The sequence below is a fragment of the Eumetopias jubatus genome, unplaced genomic scaffold (assembly GCF_037043125.1).
Source record: "Eumetopias jubatus isolate StellerSeaLion01/CBP00866 unplaced genomic scaffold, mEumJub1_p1.0 scaffold_10, whole genome shotgun sequence".
Taxonomy (NCBI): domain Eukaryota; kingdom Metazoa; phylum Chordata; class Mammalia; order Carnivora; family Otariidae; genus Eumetopias; species Eumetopias jubatus.
Window position 1 is genome coordinate 93251176 of NW_028274816.1, and position 22360 is coordinate 93273535.

At 39.4% G+C, this 22360-nt stretch overlaps 1 protein-coding gene across 9 annotated transcripts in view; it reads right to left on the minus strand.

Moving 5' to 3' along the window:
* The window catches only part of CEP112 (centrosomal protein 112), a 490180-nt gene that overhangs the window by 144224 nt on the left and 323596 nt on the right, over positions 1–22360 (minus strand). For 7 of the 9 annotated variants that reach the window (XR_003610708.2, XM_028112476.2, XM_088028175.1 and 4 more), the window contains one exon: positions 5953–6015. The exons of the other annotated variants lie outside the window; for them this stretch is intronic. Coding sequence is in view for 6 of the 7 variants with exons in the window: in XM_028112476.2 (XP_027968277.1) it covers positions 5953–6015 (63 nt within the window). In the remaining variant the exon portion in view is untranslated. The remainder of the gene's footprint in view (positions 1–5952; positions 6016–22360) is intronic. 9 annotated transcript variants of the gene reach the window in all.

The following is a 22360-nucleotide window of genomic DNA, read 5'->3' on the forward strand; positions in this document are numbered from 1 at the left end:
AATATGAAAAGCGTCACATTTTATTTCACTGAGAAATAGACTTATTAGAATGAAGAAAGCGCTTTTGCCTTTTCTAATACTTGGAACTGTAATGACCAAATAAAATAATGAATAGGGCTCCTTCTTTATCCTTACCTAACTCTGCACAATTTTTGAGTCCTCACTAAGGTCTGGGCACTGTGTTAAATGCCTTAAGTTCCTACGTCATTTACAAATGTGATTATCACCCATCTTTTACAAATGGAGAGAGAGAGGCATAGAAAGAGGCACATTTCCCACTGTCGGAGATGACATCGAACCAAAAGACAGGCAGGACTTGAACCACACGGTCAGATCAATTGCCGTACGAATTGGTTCCTCTCACTAGCCTTTTTCTTTTAGACAAGGTTTTGGTGTGGAAGAGCAGCTTATCATGACACAGCTCCCCAACTGATAGATATCCATGAAAGTTTATTCAGAGACCTCTGTAGTATTCTCCACATTGGAGAACTAGTTCTCTCCACGAATGGGTCCCCTCTAAGTTCTCCTAAGTAATCATCCAATGAAGGACCTTTTTTAATGAGCTGAGAACATGGTTCTTCCTTGGGTTTGGACGTATCCATTTCCTTCCAAATTCAATAGTGATAACTTTTTAAAAGCAGGAAATAGTTGTTTCTTCTTCTAATTAAAAAAAAAAAAAACAACTTAGTCCTGGTTAGAATAGAATTCCGTTGGTTCTAGGGGAACAGGGCTGGTTGGTGAGATACACTGGACAAGTCAGTTATCTTCCTTGAAGTTCAGTTTTTCCAGCTAGTATTCGGTGGCAAAACTAGAGTACGATATTGTAAGACAATAAATAGAGACCGCCTGGAGTCTGCCAGAAGCCAAGTCCTGTAGAAATATTCATTGGTACTATGGACATAAATGATAGCATACTTACAATAAAATATGGAATATCTATGCTTTTAGAAGTGAGCAAACTCACTAACAAAGTTTAACATTCAGGATTTGTAAATCATCCTATGTTAAGACCATTGTGAAATAAATGGCAAAATATATAATAGCAGTACGTTACTATTTCTAAATACAAACTTGAACCTTTTGCTATGAGTGGAGGAATCCATTTACTGAGAATAAAGATGTTTTTCATCTGTTTTCTGAATTTTGATTAAATGTTCCCATTCTGGCATCAATTCAATTAATTCTCACAGCACTTCTACAAAGCAGGGAAGGTTACATTCTTATAGTGAATGTCAAAAAATGAGGCACAGAATAATCAGCTCACTCATAGTCACAGAGCAAGAGGGGCCAGAGATAAGAAAGAGCCAAATTTCCTTGGCCCAACATGAAACTTTAAGATTGATATTTTGTAAGAGCATGGAGCCAAATAGTAAAAATAACTTACTATTTCAATGACTACTGGAGCGTTTCAAGTCAAGTAAACTACAACTTTGTAGAAGTGGTAAGCTTAAGTCTGTCATGTGTTCATTGTGTGTGTTCAGTGCATGTGTGTGTGTATGCGTGTGTGAGCATATGTACACGTGCGTGCATGTATGTTTAGTGCTATGCAGTTTTAGCACGTGTCCGGATTTATATATCCACTACCACAATCATGTAATATGTTTTTAAAGTACAAAGTAATTTTGTTTCTTGAGATTAGATTAGCTTTTAATTGACCAAGACTGAAGATAAAAATATTTGCGGGTTCTTCAAGTGACCACAAGGGCATGAAACAGGGATCTCTCGTTTTCAGAAGCTTAATGACAAGAGTACATCAAAAAGAAATAAATGCAGGTTTTGGAAGGATCTATGAGCAAAGTCCAGGATGTTCTGAAGAGAGCATGCTTGTTTTTGTGTGGAAAATGAAACCTTACATTCCTGGAGGGAATAATGAGATTCTTTGGGGGAAGTAATGAGATTATCTTTGGAAAGTTATTCTAAAAACTTATGACGATGATCTAGGGAGAGTGTCAAAACATTTCAGGTGAAACACGGTAGGTAGATGAGTAGATAAAGAGGTTGACAAACTGACAGACGAGATGGATATAGAGAGGTGGCTAAAGTGTGGACAATTTTTAAAACCAGACTTGAGATTTAAGATTGAGAAATAATACTAACCTGATTAATATGCTTTAGGTAAAGAACAAAACTCACTTGATTTTAGACATAGAGTAAAAGACTATAGATTATATTCACCTTAGCTCAGTGCACGTAACTGGCACTTAATATTTAAGTAGTGGAACTATAATCATACTAAATAAAAATAATAATTACCCGACAAATTACACTGAGATAATCTGGCCTTTCATAGAATAATGATATCAAAAGTTTCTGAGAAAAATCATAACTAATCTGTGCAATCATAAACCCCACCAGTTTTGACTGAATCATAATTAAAAATCATAAAACAAAATGTCACCACTCAACTGAATGTTTACCCTGCATTCAGCTTCAGAGAAAGAAGTGGATTCGAACATTTCCATATGATATTAAAAATTAACATTTTGGGAAGCAAAAGGAGAGCTATTTCAGGCTGATGCCGTAAGCAACCTAACTGGTGAAAGCTCTAATAGTTAATTATTGTTAAGCAGTTAACACTTTGCCAAAAATGTTCATGGGTCTTATTAAGCCTTAAAAATAGGATTCTGAATAGAGGTTAAAATTTCATCTTTAACTCACTTTGATGTTTTTCAGATTGTACTACAGCTTGAGATCTTTACAAAACTCTTCTTTAAAATACAACAGGGCATACGTGGGAAGATCTGGCGGACACTGAGGATCCTCATCAAATAAGTGGGAGAGTGATTCCTCAGCACGTTTTGCCTTCTGGGTTGTCACCCTGGAGAATGACATGAAGGCTGGGGGCATGTGGGACGTGTGGAATACACTCAGGCATAATCTGCATCAGGTATGTGGGAGCAAGTGAGGGCCCTGGGGGGAGCCAGGCTCTTGGCAGTGGGCAAGCTCTACTGGTACTCCAGCTCTAGTCTTGTCCACAACCACCTGTATTCTTGCAACATGGCAATATCTTTCTCTGAAAAATGGCGATGGGGTGAGTCAGTTGAGTGGGGACAACTGTGCGAACGTTGAAAAGGCAAGGTGAGTATGTAATATTAAGACAAAATGAACAATATGTGATTCTGATGGAAATTATATTCGGGAGTGTGCCCAGAGATGACACAATCATTGCCATCATGATGAATGTGGAGAATCCCAGAAGGGGCACAGTCCTGGGTATGCCACGGGCTTGGTGTTCATGGTCCACTAGATCTTAAAAGCTTGATAAAATCTTAAAGATTAAGTAACTTCCTTTAAGGGAGGAAAATATTTAAAATATTTTCCAAATTTAACCTGATGATCTCCTGGATACCAATGCATTCATTATGAATGCATTCATCGTATTACTTAAAAAAAAATTTTGTCAGAGAGGGTTTTTTTTTGTTGTTTTTTTTTTAAGACTGATAAAGAGTTAAGCAACTTTGCTTCTGGGACAATGCCAGAAGTTAGATATGAGTTAGAGATTCCATCAAACTATCACTGGAACACAGAAAAAGTCAGTCCATGGTTCTGTTTGTAATGTTCATTTTCAAATAATCTGTCTCTTCAGCTTGATTGGACTGTAGACCAATGTTTCCCAAATACCAGTACACAGATACAAATATACGTATATATTTAGATACATATAAGTATTTATATGTATTTAGAGGTGGGCAAACAAAATATTATCAATGTAAGTTTGTCATCCTTATGAGGAGGATGGACTGTCTTTTATTATATTATACTCTTCCAAAGATTTTTTTTCCTTTTTGGTGTTGTGCTATCCTTTGATGTATGAAATCATGGCTATAGGACATGATTGCTGTCCCTAGTTGGGTTTTCCTCCTCCACCTCTTCCTCCTGCTTCTTCGTGTCTTTACTTGGGAAAATATTTAGCAACCACCCCCTTACCCCCGCCTCTCCAAATTGTAGAGAGAGATTTTATCAATTCTTGAATAGCCAAAAATAAATTAAAAATAACTTCCTACTCCTTCCATATCTTTTTTATTCTTTGCTTCCTCCTTTCTTGTCTCTATTCCCATTTTAATCCTGCTGCTATACGAGCTAACAGTCATTAAATGCTTTACTGTGTACTAAGCACTTTTTTGGCCTTACGTTACTTAATACTTAAAACTAACCTATGAGGTAAGTACTACTCCCTCATTTTACAAATGAGGAAACTGAATTCCAGGGAGTCCAGGTAACTCGCTCAAGGTCATATAGGTAGCAGGGCTGGTATTCAAATTCAGGTCTGTTGGACTCCAAAGCTTAGGCTTTGTTCCACATAACTTCCATTTAATTTGCTTTAATATGAACTAATCAGGCTTCTTCACACATTCCTTTAGATAAACTTAAATACTCCTGTTTACACTCTCATTATTTAAGCATTTTTATTAGCTATCTTATATCTCACTTTCGGTCTGCCTCCCCCATTTAACATAATGCAAAATAAGCAGGACGTAAGGGTATGCCAGTTGGGGATTTTTCAAGTCTTAGTTCAAACTGTAACTTCGAGAGTCATAATATTTCTTCTGATTATAAGAATCTTCTTCGGTGACTGTAAAAGAATATTTCCCCATGTTCCTTCTTCAAAGAAGGTCTGAGATAATGGCAATCAAGAAATATCACTATCTTTTAGGTAAATACATATAAGTCTTCACTGAGACAGAGACAGTTTGCTTTCCAAGTGGGATGTAAATTATATGGCACATGCACATTTTAGAAATAATTGTATAATCAAAGAAATTTTATGAGAGCTATCCCCAGAGTTCTGCCATATGAAAAACGGGAGGGACTGAGCCAGGCCAGTGGCATCAGGTTGTGAGCTTCTGCTCCCCAGTCTGACCCAGGTGGGGTCCTGGCTTAGTCACTTGCTAACCCGTGTGTCCTCAGCCCTCTGAGTCTCATGTGTGAGCTCAGCTCTCTGAGCCTCAGTTTCCTTAAATGGGGCCAATAATAGTTCCTAAGCCCAGAGTTATCATGAATGAACACTGAGTCAACATGGTTAGTGCCCCATAAAATTCTTGATTTTATTACTATTTTGTTGTTGGTGTTCCTATTATGACCACTGTGTGGTAACTTATAAAATGGCACATAAATTTCAGTTCATGGCCACACATCACTGTGTATATGCAAACATACTAGAAAGAGCTGATTTTAAAATCATTACATATGATGCCCCCCAAAGTGAAGTGTTTAACCTATCCATCTATACAATGAAAATGAATATTTTTTATTCTAGAATTACTCATAAAACTAAGGAATGCTTGAGATTCCCTAGACGACACTATAGGATATTATTACAACAACTTATACAGAAAAAGTATTTTAAGCATCATATGTCGAGTTGAGACAGGCATTCAATTATTGGCCTTCTACTAAAACTACTAGAACACCACCAAGAAGCAAGATATGAATGTAGGGATTTACAATTCTTCTTTTCCCCAAAAGGAGTCAACAGTTGAGCGGCTAACTTAACCCAGAACATTTATCATTTTGAACTTTATTGCTAAGCAGTCCTTAGGTACAACCAAATGGAATATTGCAAAAAAGCACAGATGGTATCAAACTGCTTACATCACAATGTAGGTGTGTATTTCCCGCCCTTGTGAAATATGTTGCAGCCTGGGCTTGTTCAAGTGCACTGGCTGGTTTTACAACATCTGTGAGAGAGAGTGTGTGTGTGTGTGTGTGTGTGTGTGTGTGTGTGTGTCTTAGTCCAAATGGTTCAATATGCCTAATTAAAAAAATCTTTTAAGAAGGCCAAAATATTAAAAGCATATATTATTTATCCATGTACCCATCAAAAATAGGATACTGACCCATAAAAACAATGAAGAGAATTAAGTTTAACTCTAAAGTACAAATGGTTTTATGTGGAGGTCTCTTTTTTGTTTGTTTTGATTTTGCTTTTTTTTTTTCTTTCAACATTCTTACCTGTGAAGATTTGGCAAGCTTCTGAGTGTATTCCTTCTCAATCTGCTTCAGCCTGCTGTTGGCCTGAAAAACACACGTACATGAACACACACACACACACACACACACACACAGTGACCTGTGAGCTTGGTATCTCTTCCACATGCCTATCACCAGGCAGCTGGGATGACTGCCAGCCGCACCGCCCTGCTGGGGCAGCCAGAAAACCACAGGGCTTGTCTTTGATCTCACGCCAACTATTCATCACTTAAAAAGCAAAAAGCAAAAGCAAAAAAAACCTCTCCTGCCAATTATGAGACAAACACAGACTTCTGTGGAGAGAAAGAGAAAGCGAGAAGAGACAGAAATAGACCTAGCAAGAGTGTGAGCGCTCGGAAGGTAAAGTAGGGAGCAGCAGAAGAAGCGAAGGAGACCAGAAGGCAAACGGGGGGAGGGAAAGGGAGGGAGAGAAACAGGAAAAGGTAAATTTCATCCTCTTTCCCATCGTTGAAAGATGAAAGAACTAGGTACTCCTGGACAGAGGCAGATAGAGACTCACCTAGCAAAGACATGAGCCCCCCCCCCTCTGCCGAACACACAAGAGCTACTTTTTTAAAGTGACAAATATATCTACATCAAACAATTTTCATGTCCTGGATGGAGGGTGGCCTTCCCAGAATAAGTCCGCGTTACTTAGAACCCGACTATCTCTTCTGCCACTCAAGTTCCCGTCCTCCGCATGTGACCCGCTGTCCTGCTCTCCGGAAGCCTCTGGGAGCGTCACCGCATCCTGAGTGCTCGGAAACGGCTCTGTGACATGCCTGGACTGGGCCTTTCTTCTCATTCATTGTGCAAAAGCACCAAGGAGGCCCTTCTGACCTGAATGTGTCTTCTACCTCTAGAAGAGCTTTGGTCATTACTCTCGAAGTTTCCTTTCTCTGTTCCCAGGTACCCCCCCCACCCCCAGCCACACACACACCTGAACCCTGTCTTGTCTGTCTATCTCTGCAGCTCTGGCTGTTGGGCTGCTCAGGCGTATTATCTTTTTTTTTTTTTTTTTGTCATTTCTACTTTCCATTTCTTTGTCTTTTTGATCTTTCACAAGGAGTTCTCAACTTTTTTTTTTTTAAGATTTTATTTATTTATTTGACAGGGAGAGACATAGCGAGAGAGGGAACACAAGCAGGGGGAGTGGGAGAGGGAGAAGCAGGCTTCCCGCCGAGCAGGGAGCCCGATGTGGGGCTAGATCCCAGGACCCTGGGATCATGACCTGAGCCGAAGGCAGACGCTTAACAACTGAGCCACCCAGGCGCCCCGAGTTCTCGACTTCTAATTTTAAACTTTCTACTGGATTTAAAAAAAAAAATACAGCCATACTATTCGTAATTTCCAAGAGGTTTTTGTTGTTGTTGCTGTTCTCTGAGAAGCATCGTTGATCCCCTTTTTAAGTTGAGGAAATGGAGACACAGAAAGCTTAAGTAACTTGCCCAGCATCACACAGCTAGGAAGTGATGAAGCCACTTTAACCCCCCTCAGCGGAGCATGGGTGCTCCACCAGGCAGAGCACATTGCTTACCTCTCTCTGCTGAGGTTATTAGATCCATATACACTTAATACGTATCTGAATGTCCATATACACATACAAACACTTTTCTGCTCTCTAGAGCGTCTGTTTTTTTCTGAGTTCCTTTTATGTATTTGCTTTGCCAACCAGTTTTGTCTCTGTTTTTCCCTTTAGAAACTCTCCTCACTTGTCTGGTGACCTTTCGTATTTAAAGTGAGGCCTCTACAACAGGCAGGCTTGGGATGCACGGACATCCCGTCACAGGGTGTCTTAGAAGGGCCTGGACTCTCCCATGCCCGTCTCTGACTGGACGTTCCTCTTGGGCCATTTTGCCCCAAGCTGCATCCTCCAGCCTACTTCCCGGCGGCAGAGATCTGGCTATCAGTGTTTGCCGAAGGGTATCCACGCGTTCAGGATATCGACTCTTGCACAATCCCAATTTCATTTTGCCCCCAGCCACGCCTGCGTCCCCGCTCTCATTCCATCTCCCCAGAGAGCAAACCAGGGGTGGAGTGGGGGGAGGCAGACACGGAAACCCTAATCCCAATGTGATGGGATTTGGTGGTGAGGCCTTTGGGGGGTAATTAGGTAATGGGGTGGAATCCCCTCATGGATGGGGTTAGGGCCCTTATAAGAAGGCACAGAGCTCGCTTTCTCCTGCCCTGTGAGGATATAACAAGAAGATGGAGTCTACAACCCAGAAGAAGGCTCTCACCAGAACTTGATACGCTGGCAGCCTGAGCTCAGACTTCCAGCCTCCAGAACTATCAGGGATAAATTTCTGTTCTTGATAAGCTTCCCAGTTTATGGTGTTTTGTTATAGAACTCGAGCTGACTAAGACAATAGCCATGTGTTTTATAGACTTGAGTTCAAAAGCAATTCTTTAGAGTTTATTGCATAAATCTCTCTGCATCTATAGTCCCGCTGAATACACTGGGTAGTTTTGTTTTTTCCGACTAGAGAGGGCATGTGACTATTACTATTTTTTCTCTTAAGCCATCAGACTCTATTCTACCTCGATAATGAATAAAGCCACTCTCCATTATAGAACGAAGGCCACTCTGAACCTCTTGAGGTTTGTCTCGGTTCACATTCCACCAATATTTTTTAAATTACAAAATGCACGATAAGGTATTTTTTGCTTATTTAGTAAACACCGACAGAGCTCACACCATGTGCTAGGCACTGCTGTAAGTGCTTTAAAAATATTTACTCACTAGAAAATATAAAAATTACAGTGCCATCAAGATTATGTTATTTTCCCTAAAAGAGCTGCTGGTCAGAGATGCTGGTTCCTACAGGACCGCCTGTGTCAGAATCCCACAAACTCACCTAAGTGCCTTTGCAACCATCTAATTCATTCATCCATTCCAGGCAACTGGGACTAGAGCAGTGTATAAAACAGACAAACACTCCTCCCGACCTTCACGGAAATTCTATACTAGCGAGTAAATGAATTAACTGACACAAGTGACGATATTTTAGATGGCGCAAGGGTTATGGAAAGGCTGGAGCAGGAAAGGGATGAGAAGTGATGGAAGGTGGGGGTAGTTTGCCGTGCTACGAATGTGGGAGTTAGGGAAAGCCTCGCTGAACAGATACGATGTAGGACCACAGACCTGTAGGAGATGAAAGGGCCACGGAGACCTCTAGGGAAAAGAGCACTTGAGGCAGAGGAAGGGCCGGTTGGTTACAAAAGCCCAGAGGCTTGTTCAAGGCACAGTGAGGTGGCCAGTGTGGCTGGGTCGCTGAGCGACATCTCCCTTGGATAAGGTCGGAGAGAGAACAAGGATCCAGATCCTTCCTGGTGTTGTAGGCAATTGTACGGAATGTGGCTGTTAATACGAGTGAAACCGAGAGTCACTGAAGAGGTTTCAGCACAGGAGTGACATGATTTAAGTCGTCACAGGATTACTCTAGCTCCTGTCTGGGGCAAGAACTCAGCAGGGCAGCCAGTTGGGAGGCTGTCACAAATAATTTGCGATATAACAGAGGATGTGGTGAGAAGTGGTCGGGTTCTTTGAAAGATTTGAAAGTAGAGCCACCTGGATATGCTGTGTGATAAAAAGAGATAGACCAAAGATGACTTCAAGATTTTTCTCCCATGCAACCGGAAGAGCGGGGTTGTCATTACCTTACATCAGGAAAATTATGGGTGGAACAGGTTCTGGGGGGAAGATGAAGAGATCGGTTTCAGACACATTAAGCATGGAGATGTCTCTCAGACATCTGTGTTGAGGTGACTATTTGGATATTCAAGTCTGGAGCTTGGGGGAGAGGTCTAGGTTGGAAGTAAAAATTCAGACATCTGCAGTATATAAGTGGCAGATGGAATGATGTTCCTGGATGAGACTTCAAGGCATTGAGTGTACAAAAAACAGAGAAGTCTAGGTATACTGAGACCCGAGCCTGCAAATGTCAGGAGGCTGGAGAGGAGGAGGAAAGCAAACCAAAGGAAAGGCCAGAGAGAGAAGAAATCAGGATAATATGCAATCCTGAAGCCAAGTGAAGAAAGTGTTTCAAGGACTATTCACCTGCGTCAGCTGCTGCAGGGACACAGAGGTCATCATGTGCAACAAGGACTGAGAAATAAGCACATGGCTTAAGCCTGTGGAGGATGTTGGTGATGTGAACACAGGCAGCTGTGGTATAGTGTAGAAGTTCCAGAAAAGGAGAGGAAGTGGGGCACACACAGACAATTTGTCCAGAGTTCTGTCAGAAGGGGAAGGGAGGAATGGGCTGGAAGCTGCAGGGGAAGTGGATAAAGAAAGGGCTGACTTGTTTTGTTGGGTTTGTCCGCACAATGAGAGAACTAACAGCATGTGTGCCGGCTGATGGGAAAGATCTGGCAGGAGAGAGGGAAAACTCGGTGCTGCCAGAGATTCAGGGGAGACATGTTCTTGAGTAAAGGGGAGGGGACAGGATCTAGAGCACAGGGGAGGAGAGGGCCTTGGCTAGGAGTCCACATAAATCATGCCCAGCCCCAGTGGGGCAAGTTCTGCTTGCTTCCACCTTCCCCAGGAAGTAGAGGGAAAGATTCACAGCAAAGCACGAGGATGGCAGAAGAGAGGGGTGGAAGATTCGAGGTGGGAGGGAAGGGCACGGATGGTCATCTAGGAAAGTGGGAAAGGGAAAGGCCCGAGGAACGCAGTATGAGTCTCAGGCCTCCAGGAAGCATTAGGGCCCACTTAATATCACTAATGTTGATTGAAAGTGAGGTCGGCCGGGGGCACATAGGTGGCTAGGTTGGTGGAGGGGCCAACTCTTGATTTTGGCTCAGGTCATGATCATGGGTCATGAGATTGAGCCCCATATAGGGCTCCATGCTCAGCGGGGAATCTGCCTGAGATTCTCTCCCTGTCCCTCTCCCTCTGCCCACCCCCATGCTTGCTCTCTAAAATAAATAAATAAATCTTTTATAAACAAACAAACAAACAAACAAACAAATGAAGTGAGGCAAGCTGGTAATATATGAATACCTCCAGAACTTGCCAGTAGCTAAATAGAACAGAATCACTACTTTGGAGAATAATAAGAGTGACTGAAGAAATAAAATTAATTTATCACCCTTCAAGGTTTCTACTATGTATTTGAAACTAAGTCACAATTGCCTGAATTTCTGGACTTCTCAAATAAATCTAAAAAGCTCTGGTTTAGGGGCACCTGGCTCAGTTGGTTAAGTGTCCGACTCTTCATTTTGGCTCAGGTCATGATCTCAGGCTCATGAGATTGAGCCCCAAGTTGGGCTCCACACTGGGCATGGAGCCTGCTTAAGATTCTCTCTCTCTCTCTCTCTCTCTCTCTCTGTCCCCCTCTACCCTTCCCCCTGCCCAAGTGCTCTCTCCCTCTCTCTCAAAAGAAAAAAACAAAAAACAACAGCTCTGGTTTAGCATGGTTGAAAATTTACAGCTAATTTATCATGCAAACTATCCCTAAAACATGTTCTGAATGATTTTATTCTCAGGATGGTACTGACTGTACATTTCCATACCTAAAGTTAAGTTATGGTTATTTTAATCCAAGTCTTATTTTTATAGCTACCATTAGTATACAGAAGGACAATTTTCAAACATCTGCCGCATAGCCTGAACAGATGTGGAATAACAGATGAGAGGAACATCATAATTTTGAAGTGAGCAAAGTTATTTTGTTTTGTCATTGCTGTTGTTTTCATCTCTGGCTCCTCCTAACTGTTCCCATTATGGTTGGTCATGCCCTCCACCCACCAACAAGCACTTTGTTCCCCTCCGCTTTTCTAGGGCCTCTTTCTCAGGTCACTCTTCCTTGTTAAAAAGCCACAAATGTATTGGTCCACTTTCTCTATGCAGTTCCTATCAAAATCTTGAGTTAAAACTTTAGTGGAGAGAAATAAACCAATTTTTAGAAAGGTGTTGACGGTTAGTCATCTTAATATGCTACTCTTTTCTTGCAGGGTACTTTGCATTATATCTTCATTCAAAACAGTCTTTCATTCCTTTATTTTCCATTTCTTATTATTGGTGAAAGTTCAGGCATTCATATTTCCAGGAAGATAATTTAGAGGAGAATTAGGAGACTCCTCTAAAATACTTATATCTGAGGCAAGCCCAGATCTTATAAAGATAAATTTCCTTAAAATATAACAGCATTAGTTTCTAAATTAAATATTTGCCTTTAGGATTTAAAAAAAAAAGGATGCCTCCCAGATTCTTGAAACATAACATAAAGCTCAGATTATTACGCGGTATTTTCTACTCAAAAGCTTTGTAGGCATTCATTTGAAGCTTCTCCAAACACTGTGAATACAGTTATGGCCAGTTGGTGCCAGATGTTAGTGTATAACTGTGCACTCCCCTAAAAACAAAAAATATTCAGAGAATTCATAGAACATATTTATATTTAATTTAAAATATTTACAGAACTTTCAAACTTGAAGTTGCTTATATTTTACCTCAAGATAAAGGTATACATTTGTGAAGCATAAGTAAAATTCATGATTTCTGCCTGGGCTATGATGGAGTAACTGGGACCATACTTAATCTGCTAGAGCCAACAGCTAGAAAACTGGACAAAATATAGGGGAAAAAAACTGTTTTAGGATGTTGAGAAACAAGAGGCACAGGACTGTGACCCTGTGAAGAAAGGGGGAAACAAGTGAGGTAAACCCTCCAATCACCCTTTCTTCCTGGAGGCACATCCAGACCTGAACATAAGCAAGGGAATCAAAGTACAGTATAGCAGCATTGTGAACTGAGGAGAAAAAGATTGGAGTTTGGGAAGGTTGAGGCAGTTGGAGTTCGTGGGGACAGAGCACTAGACAGGAGGGTGCTATGCACAGAAAGAGCTCCCGACACCTACATGGATTCCCTTTGAGTCTGTTGCTGATACTGAGTTGTGCATGTATAGGGTAAGGTTCTACAGGGTCAAGTAAAAAGTGGCTGATGAGATTTAAGATAAACAATTTCCCAAGCTTATGCAAAGCTGAGGGATATTTGACTTCTGACCAGGCAGAATGAATGGTTCTCATAGAACATCCAGGAAGATCACGCTTAGTCACGGGGTTAAACTAGCCTTAGAATAAAGTCAACTTTAAATCTGCTCTAACAAAGTCTAAAAATAAGCCTCAAATGGATCAAACTGGTCATTGACAAGTAACTGCTTCCTAAACAAAGCTCAATATTTTTTAAAAGAAGTCAAGAGAATCCAGTATTCAAGAACATAAATTTTATAATGTCCAGCATTCAATAAAAGATGGCATAAGAAGAAGCAGGAATATGTGAGCCATAGCAGAAGAAAAATTAGTCAATAGAGTTAGACTAAGAAATGACAGAGATGGTGAAACCGGTAGACAAAGACTACCATTATGTTTTTAAAATACCTATTAAAACCACACCTAAATATTTAAACAAAAACATGAATATAATGAGGAGAGAAATGGAAGATATGCAAAAAAACTTAAATAGCCCAGGGCATAGCAATATATTATCTGAAAGGAAAATTTCACTGGATGGGATTACAACAGATTTGGCACAAGAGAGGAAAAGATCAGTGAATATGAAGAAAAAGCATTTTAAGTATCCAAGTGACTGCCAGAAAGACAAAAGACTGAATTTAATGAATAACCTCAGTAATATATGAGACTATATCATGTCATCTAACATATGTATAATTGTGTATAGAAGGAGAAAGGTTTGGGAAAATATTTGAAGACATAGGTACAAATTTTGCAATATGAAAAAATTGTAAATGTACCAGTGGAAAAAAACCAATGAACAGAAAAGATAAACACAAAGAAAACCACATCAAGATACATCATAATCTAATTGCAAGAACAGAACTGAAGATAACATCTTAAAAGCAGCCAGAGAAGACAGATGCATTTAAAAGATAAGAATGACTGAGGATTTCTCATCTGAAACTATGCTAGTCAGAAGATAACATAATGAATCTTTAAAGTGCTGAAAGAAAAAAAAAATCTGTCAATCTAGAATTGTGTACTTAGTAAAAATATCCTTTAAAACTGAAGACGAACTACAGACATCTTCAAACAAAAATCTGTCACCAGCAGACATGAACAATAGGCAAGGTTAAAGGAAGTTGTTACGGCAGATGGAAAATGATACTAAAAGCAAACCTGGATCAACTTGAAGAATAAAGAACACTGGTGATAGAAAATAAGTATGTAAATATAAATGATCTTTTTTCCCCTTTTAAAGTTTCTTTGAAAGAAAATGTACTTTTAAAAGCAGAAATAATAGGGGCATCTGGGTGGGTCAGTTGGTTGAGCGGCTGACTCTTGATTTTGGCTCAGGTCATGATCTCAGGGTCCTGGGATGGAGCCCTGTGTGGGGCTCCAAGCTGGGTGTGGAGTCTGCTTGACATTCTCTCTCCCTCTCCCTATGCTCCTCCCCCCCACTCATGAGCTCTCTCTCTAAAATACATAACTAAAATCTTTTTTTAAAAAAGCAGAAATAATAAAAGTATATTTTGAGGTTTATAATATATGTAGAAACAGGTTAGGAATAGGAAAATGGAGCTACACTGTTATGAAGGCACTTACATTTTATGGTAAACTGGCATAAGAGTACATGAAGGCAGACTGTAATAAAGCTCTATATCACAAAAAAAAGGAAGAAAAAGGTATATCTACTAAGACAATAGTAGAAATAAGATGGAATATTAATAAGTACTCAGTGAATTCAATAAAAGGTATGAAAAGAGGAAAAAAGAAAAAAAAGATGAGACAAATAGAAAACAAATAGCAAGATAGAATAAAACCCAACAATATCAAAAATTACACTAAATATAAATAGTTTAAAAATTTATCTAAATGACAAAGATTGTCAGACTGGATCTAAAAGAAGGTGTTACTACATGATATTTTCAAAATAAACACTACATATTTAAACATGTTAAAAGTAAAAGGATGAAGAAAGACGAACCATGAAAAAGGTAATCATAAGTGAGGTAGCTACACTCATATCAAAGTAGATTTGAGAACAAAGAAACTGAGCAAAAAAAGGGGGGAATATTTCAATAATCATAAAAATTTAATTCATAAAAATGATAGAACAATCCTAATGTGTAGTACCTAATTTCAAGAGCTTCAAAATATATGAGGCAAAGACTGACAGCACGGAAAGGAGAAATAGGCAAATCCAAAAATTAATGAAATTTCAACTCTACTCTCTCAGGAATCAATAAAAAAAGGAGATAGAAAATTAGTGAGGATGTAGATGATCTGAAAAATGCTGTCAACCAACTTGACCATTAATCAGACACCATACTCTGGGTCATACAACAACTTTCAATAAATTTTTAAAGGATTAAAATTACACACAGTATATTCTCAGACCACAGTGAAATTAAATTAGAAATGATAATAGATATGTATCTGCTATTCGCAAAATATTTAGAAAATTAAAAATACACCTAATTTCTATGGGTCAAAAAGAATTTACAAGGGCTAAAAAAATTAATGAAAATGGAAGCATAGTGTTTATAGAATGCAGCTAAATCAGTGCTTAGGGGAAATTTTTAGCTTTGAATTATTTTTTAAAAAGATTTTATTTATTTATTTGTCAGAGAGAATGAGAGAGTGAGAGAGGAAGGCAGAGGGAGAAGCAGGCTCCCTGCTGAGCAAGAAGCCCGATTTGGACCTCGATCCCAGGACCCTGGGATCATGACCTGAATCGAAGGCAGATGCTTAACCAACTGAGTCACACCAGGCATCCCTAGCTTTGAATTACTTTACTAGCACAAGAGGAAAATTTAAAATAAGTGGTACTGATATAAGCTTCCCCTAAAGAAACTTGAAAAAGAATAGCAAATTAAAGACAAAATAAGCAAAATAAAGAAAATAATAAATGCCAGAATAGAAATCAATGAAATAGAAAACAAAAACAGTAAGAAAATCAGTGAAACCAAAAGCTGGTTCCCTGAGATAAAAAAAAAAAAATCAATAAATCTCTAGGTAGACCAACCAGAAACAACTGAGAGAAGATACAAATTAACCAATATCAGGAATGAGAAAAGGGACATGACTATCAGAACCCACAGAGATTAATAGGGCAATAAGGAAATACTATGAATAACATATTGCCAAAATTTTCTGAAAAATTAGGCAAAACACAAAAGTCTCTTAAATGATACAAATTACCAAAAGTAAGGCAAGAATAAGAACTCAAAGAGTCATACATCCCTATAAGTATTAAACATGTACATGTGCGTGCGTGCACACACACACACACACACACACACTATACTGAAGCCCAAGCAGCTTCACCAGTGAATTCTATCAAACATCTATGGAAGAAATAATATCAACTCCACATAAACTCTTTCAGAAAATAGAATATGCAGAAATTATGTCACGATAACTTAAGGGAGCATTGTTTCTCCACCAAAACGAGGATTCCACCTCTTACCACCATCAGGAGTCTGATACCCCAGTCTCCTTTCCTTTCACATTACCAATATTTTCTTCTACATTGACTCATTTCCAGGTGACTGTTAACAGGCTAATTTCACACACACACACACACACACACACACACACACACACACACACAGCCCACCCTGAAACCCTGCTATATCCCTGCGATGGTGTTACGAACATTTACTTTGAGTACCTCCTCGGTGTCAGACAGTCTACGTTTAAAGAGGTAAACTATCTACTGCAGTTGGGGAGGACACAAATAAGTGGGTCAATAAAATACAGCACAAATGTCATGGGAGAGCCACGCACAGGGTGTTATTAGGGAAAAACCATGAGACACCTCACACCAGGGAAGGCTTTTGGAGGAGGCAAGTATTAAAGACTAATGATGATGGATATAATGATGATGATGATAGCAACAACAAAACAATGACCAGTATTTATTTTGCTCTTACTCTACTGACACATATGGTTGAAATGCTTTACACATATTAACAGATCTAACCCTCCCCAAAACTTTGTGAGGTAGCCACGATTATTATCCTCATTTATAGGCTGTGAAACTGAGAGAGAGAAAGATGAAAAACTTGCGTGAGGTTATCAGCTCAGAATGAATAGGAATCAACTGACTGAAAGAAAGAAGAAAATTCCAAATGGAAGGAGTGACAGGTGCAAAACTATGAATGTATAAAAATTACATATAAAATATATAAATATATTTTAAATAATATATGTTAATAGTTTAGTATATTTTAAAATACATATATTAATACATGACAGTGTACATTTAATAATCTATTTTAATAATGCACATATTAATATTTTAATATTTAGTAATATATTTTAAGTAATAGTTATAATGTATAAAATTTATATAATACACATATAAAATTCATTTTGTTTTGTTAAATAATACACATATAAAATTTCTTGTAATCTATCATCCAGAGTAACAGTGTTCACATCTTCGTGATTTTTATGTATAACATACTTGCATGTACCAAGGCTATTTCTGAAGTCCTAAAGCTGGTGTTCTCTTCCATTCTCCAACCCATCCCAGCTTGGGAGGCCACCCTTACTACTTCACCAACGGGATGACACAGCAGAAGTACAGAGGAAACAAAGGAGGTAGTGTTTGGCTTTTGACTCTATAACCTGCTCCAGTGGGACTCAACTAAGGGCATAAAAGTGTATCAGTCACAGTGGGTCTTACTCTGTCTGCTTGCCCTACTGCTTCCCCCATCCAGACTAAAGATGATTCTCTAGTGGGGGAAATGAGACATCGTCTGAAGTGAAGGGGAAAATGTTTATCCGTGAGTCTGTTCTTGAGAAAAGGCCCCGTTTCTTGTCATATTCTCTGGGCCAAGCCTGAAGGATGGGGAACACACGGACCCCTCCCCCCGACTCTAACTGCAGAGGGGGCTGTGCTCACATGCCAGACAGAGGCAAGGGGCCATGTGACCTCGAGTTCTTAGCCACACCGGCACGTACACTAGAGCCATAGCAGAAATGAGCTGTGTGGCGTGTGTGTCTAAGCAGGCTGGCAAGACTGCTGTACCCAGTTTCCTGTGCATTCGCACCTCTCCCTGACAAAAGGCAAGATTATAAAACCTCCTGGGTGTCTAAGAGCAGCATGGATATAGCACTGAGAATGCAAGGCCCGAGGGGCTTTCAAAGAGAAAGGAGGGGTTACAGAGAAGTGACCCAGATCAACTGACTACTGAAGATTCATGAGGGCCACAGATGTCTCAGTGGATGCCTTCGTGGATGGGTCATACCCAGGATCAGAGGGCTCCATGTCTCATCCACCACACCATGGCATGATAGAGCCCTTGCGCTCACATGCTATCCTGGGGAAGGGGGAGACTGATGGAGGTCTCAGGTGACTGAGGACACATACCAAGTTTTTGCCATGCAGCCAAGTGGTGACTCAAAACAGAAACTGGGATTATAGCAAAATAAGCACATCTGAGTTTAGGACCTGGGATTTGTACCATTTCATGTCTATCACTATTAAGGGCTGGGGTGAGACTTTGATGGCATTTGGCTCAGATCCCTCTTGCCATCATGCTTCCCCTCCAGGAAGGAGAGGTCCACGAGAGGAATGGCAGCAATCGGAAGACAGACGACAGGCCCGATACCGTGGATGCGGGGAGTGGGCTGGAGCATGAGGCCTAGATTCCCTCCTTCCAAGCCTGAATTAACATTTGACCTGCAGATGTCAGTGCTCCATACTGAGTGACTCTTCAGGTATAATTCATTTCTAAAAAAATGATTAAGTCATTTTATACAGTTGCTTTACCCAGAACCAGAATCGATAATTAGGAACTCCAAGTGCTTTGCTTTGCTTTTGTCACTGTCTAACTATTTTGTAAGAATTCCAGGGAGAAGCCACATCCTCCCTAAAGGAAGAAAGAAACCAGACAGTTTGGAAAAGGGCTGTGGTATCATTATCAATATCACTATTTCTTGAGTTCTCAGTAAATATCAGTGGATCCATTCTCAGAAAAAGTGCCCATATTCCTGCATTAGGCCCTATATCTGACTATGCCCAATTAGTATTGAATACATTCTCTGTCTACGTTAAATAATGTGCATTTAATGACAGATAACCTATAGAATAACATGGGACAGTGATTTTCTGCCGTCACTGTAATTCAGAAGTACTAATTTTCTTGCCATTGCAACACAGGTATTTATGTGGCTAACACCCATAAATGATCACGTAAGATTTACATGAATTTCCACCCCACTCACTGAATAAGCAAGCAAACTGTGAAACAAGCTTATGGAAATAGTTAAAGAATTAAGATCTAATCATATTTCAAAAGCTCGCCCTCCGAGGAATGCTCTGAAGCAGAAACTGAAACTCATTTATTACTTGGGCAGAAATACAAACTTTAAGAGAATGAAGTAGAAAAAAAAAACTTTACTTTGCTCTAGGGAAGAAGCAACTATTCTCTGATGTGCAAAAAAGAATTTATCATCAAAGACCAAATGTAAATGGGGCCAATTAATTTTTTTAAGAATCTCTACCTTCTAAAATATTTTTATGCCTTTGTTACTGTTATGCTTTACACCAAAATCTAAGGTTGCATGATTTGACAAAAGTTAAAGAAAAATGACTACTGTATTTAACAAATTTAATATACATTTTAAATTTACTTAATATACTTACATAGGAGTGGCACATTTGTTGGTATAATACTTTTAGGAAGCAGATAGATCTATCTCAAATATATGACTTTAGATATCAAAACATGATGATATTGTCCAATGACCAAATGATGTTAATTGAATTGTTGGTCAAGTAATAAATTACTTCAAATAAGCTTTGAATCTGGGAGCTAGAGAAGTCCTGATTTATCATACTCATAAATCCCATTATTATTTTGCTTATTGTTTTGGAAATTTTTCTACTTTTTGGCTCATTTGTATAAGAAAAAAGAATGTAATGAATATTAATTGGAAAGTTTATGAAATAATGCATTTACAGGAACTTGCTATGTTAGATTTGTAGGCAGTTCAATATAAATCTCAATACTTAACAAAATCTCTATTTTCTCTACTGGATAATTTGGAAATTTGGAATAGGTACTGGGAGGACATTCTTGAGATTTAGTCATCAGATCTTCCTAATTAAAGACGACTTAGAGCTTATCCAGCTTCCCAGGGTCATCTATACTGAGACAGAAAAACCATACCAATTTATTTTTATTTTTAGCTTACTTTTTTACCATACTGATTTATTTAAAAATAATATTCAAAATGTTTGACAACAATGAGTATGATGCCTATATAAAACATGTCCTGGGGTGCCTGGGTGGCTCAGTTGGTTAAGAGCCCCGCATCGGACTCCTTGCTCAGCAGGGAGCCTGCTTCTCCCTCTTTCTGCCCCTCCCCCTGTGCTCGTGCTCTCTCTCAAGCAAATAAAATCTTTAAAACCCCCCCAAAACCATGTCTTATCCCCCACTCTGTCTGCACACATGATGTCTTCAGTTGGTTTTGTTGCTGTGTAGGTGAACTTCCCATCACCCAGACCCTCAAAGCTACTTCAACCGTCTTTTCATCAACTCAAGTTACTTTGACTATCCCAACAACTGTTGCCAAATGGTAAGCAGTAGAGCACGGTGGTTAAGAGCACAAGCTTTGAAATTAAACCAACCTGGGTGGTGTGACCATGGGCAAATTATTGAACTTTCCCTGGCATTATTTTATAATGTGCAGATAAAGTGGACAATAAAGATTAAGTAGGACTGAGGTTTAGCAACATAGGAATGGTGGAAGTTCAAGATGGCAAGGGATCAGAGAGTGGTGAGTAAGCACTGGAATGAGGATAAAGACCAGGTTCTTTATGCGTGAGGGGACGGGAAAAATAAAAGGTAAGGCGCCAGCGATCAAAAGGATAACCTGATGGGCTGAGATCTTGGAGGGGATCGAGCTGAGTAATGTTGAGGTCGAAGGCATGTCTGAATTTTTTGATGGATAAAGTGGAAACGAGACAGAAGTTACTTTACTAGAGAGCCGAGCTTACAAAACTGTAGGATCAGGCTATTAGAAAAGTCAGCTGTCAAAATCGGTCTTTTGCAGTCAATTCTTGTTACTCTTTCTTGTTCCTCCTTTCTCTTTGGGTCCTTGAAAATAACTGCTGTCTCAGATTCTTTACTGGGGAAGCAATTTTTTCCCCTGACATGTCCCCAAAAATGGGGTGCTCTGCTGCTTTTGACATTACTAATAATTTTTATTTGTAACTGCTTAAATTATATAATTGACACATGCAAAAGAATATTCTGCACGTTTATGAAAGATGATAAAGAACCCTCCTACAACAGCCATACCACTGAACATCTAGCTTTGCTAGTGCCAGAGATTCTTTCCACCCCTGCATCCTCTAACTCCTCCCAAGAATTAACCACCATCTTAAATTTTATTTATTGCCTTGCTTTAAAATACTACATATGGAAGTATCTCTGACAACTGGTTTTAGCTTTATATAAACATAATCATGCTCTGTATAATTTCCTGAAACTTGCTGTTTCTCACACGTTTTTTAAGAAATGCATTCATGATGTTTCATTTGAAGCTATAGCTCCTTCACAGTCACTGCTTGAGAATATTCAATTGTGTGAACAGATCAAAATCATTCATTCTCATTAAAAGGCATTTTTGTACTTTTCGTTTTTTCTTCCACGAACCATGCCGCTATGAGCATTCCTAAACATGCCTTCTGGTGCATATTTGTGAGTTCCTAGGGCAGATGCTAAAGAGCTCAACTGATGGTTCATAAATCAAATGTTCAACTCTAAAGGATAATGCCACCAACATTTTAGAGTCTCACCAGTGTCTAAGAGTTCTTTTTGTTCCACACTTTCAACCCTACTTAGCATTGTCAGACTTCCTATGTTTAATAACAGATTTAGTAAGACATAATTCACATAGCATGAAGTTCACACTTTTAATCTGTACAGTTCTGTGGTTTTTATTATATTCAGAGAGCTGTATATCTATCACCATTATCAACTTCCAGAACATTTTCATCACCTCAAAAAGAAACCCCACACCAGGGGTGCCTGGGTGGCTCAGCTGGTTGAGCGTCCAACTCTTGATTTTGGCTCAGGTCAGGACCGCGGGGTCCTGGAAGAGAGCCCCGTGTCAGGAATCTCTACTTAGCATGGAGTCCTGCTCAACATCTCCTTCTCCCTCTGCTCCTTCCCCAGCTTGTGCTCTTTTTTTCTTTAAAATAAATAAATGTTAAAAAAAGAAAAGAAACCCCACACCCTTTGGGAGGGAAGCAGTTACTTCCCATTTCCCCCTCCCCCAATCTCATTTGTGTCTCTCTATAGATTTTCCTATTCTTGGACATTTCATATAAATGGAGTCACACAGCATGCAGCCCTTCGTGACTGGCTTCTTTCAAGTAGCACGTCTTCAAGGTTCATCTATGTTT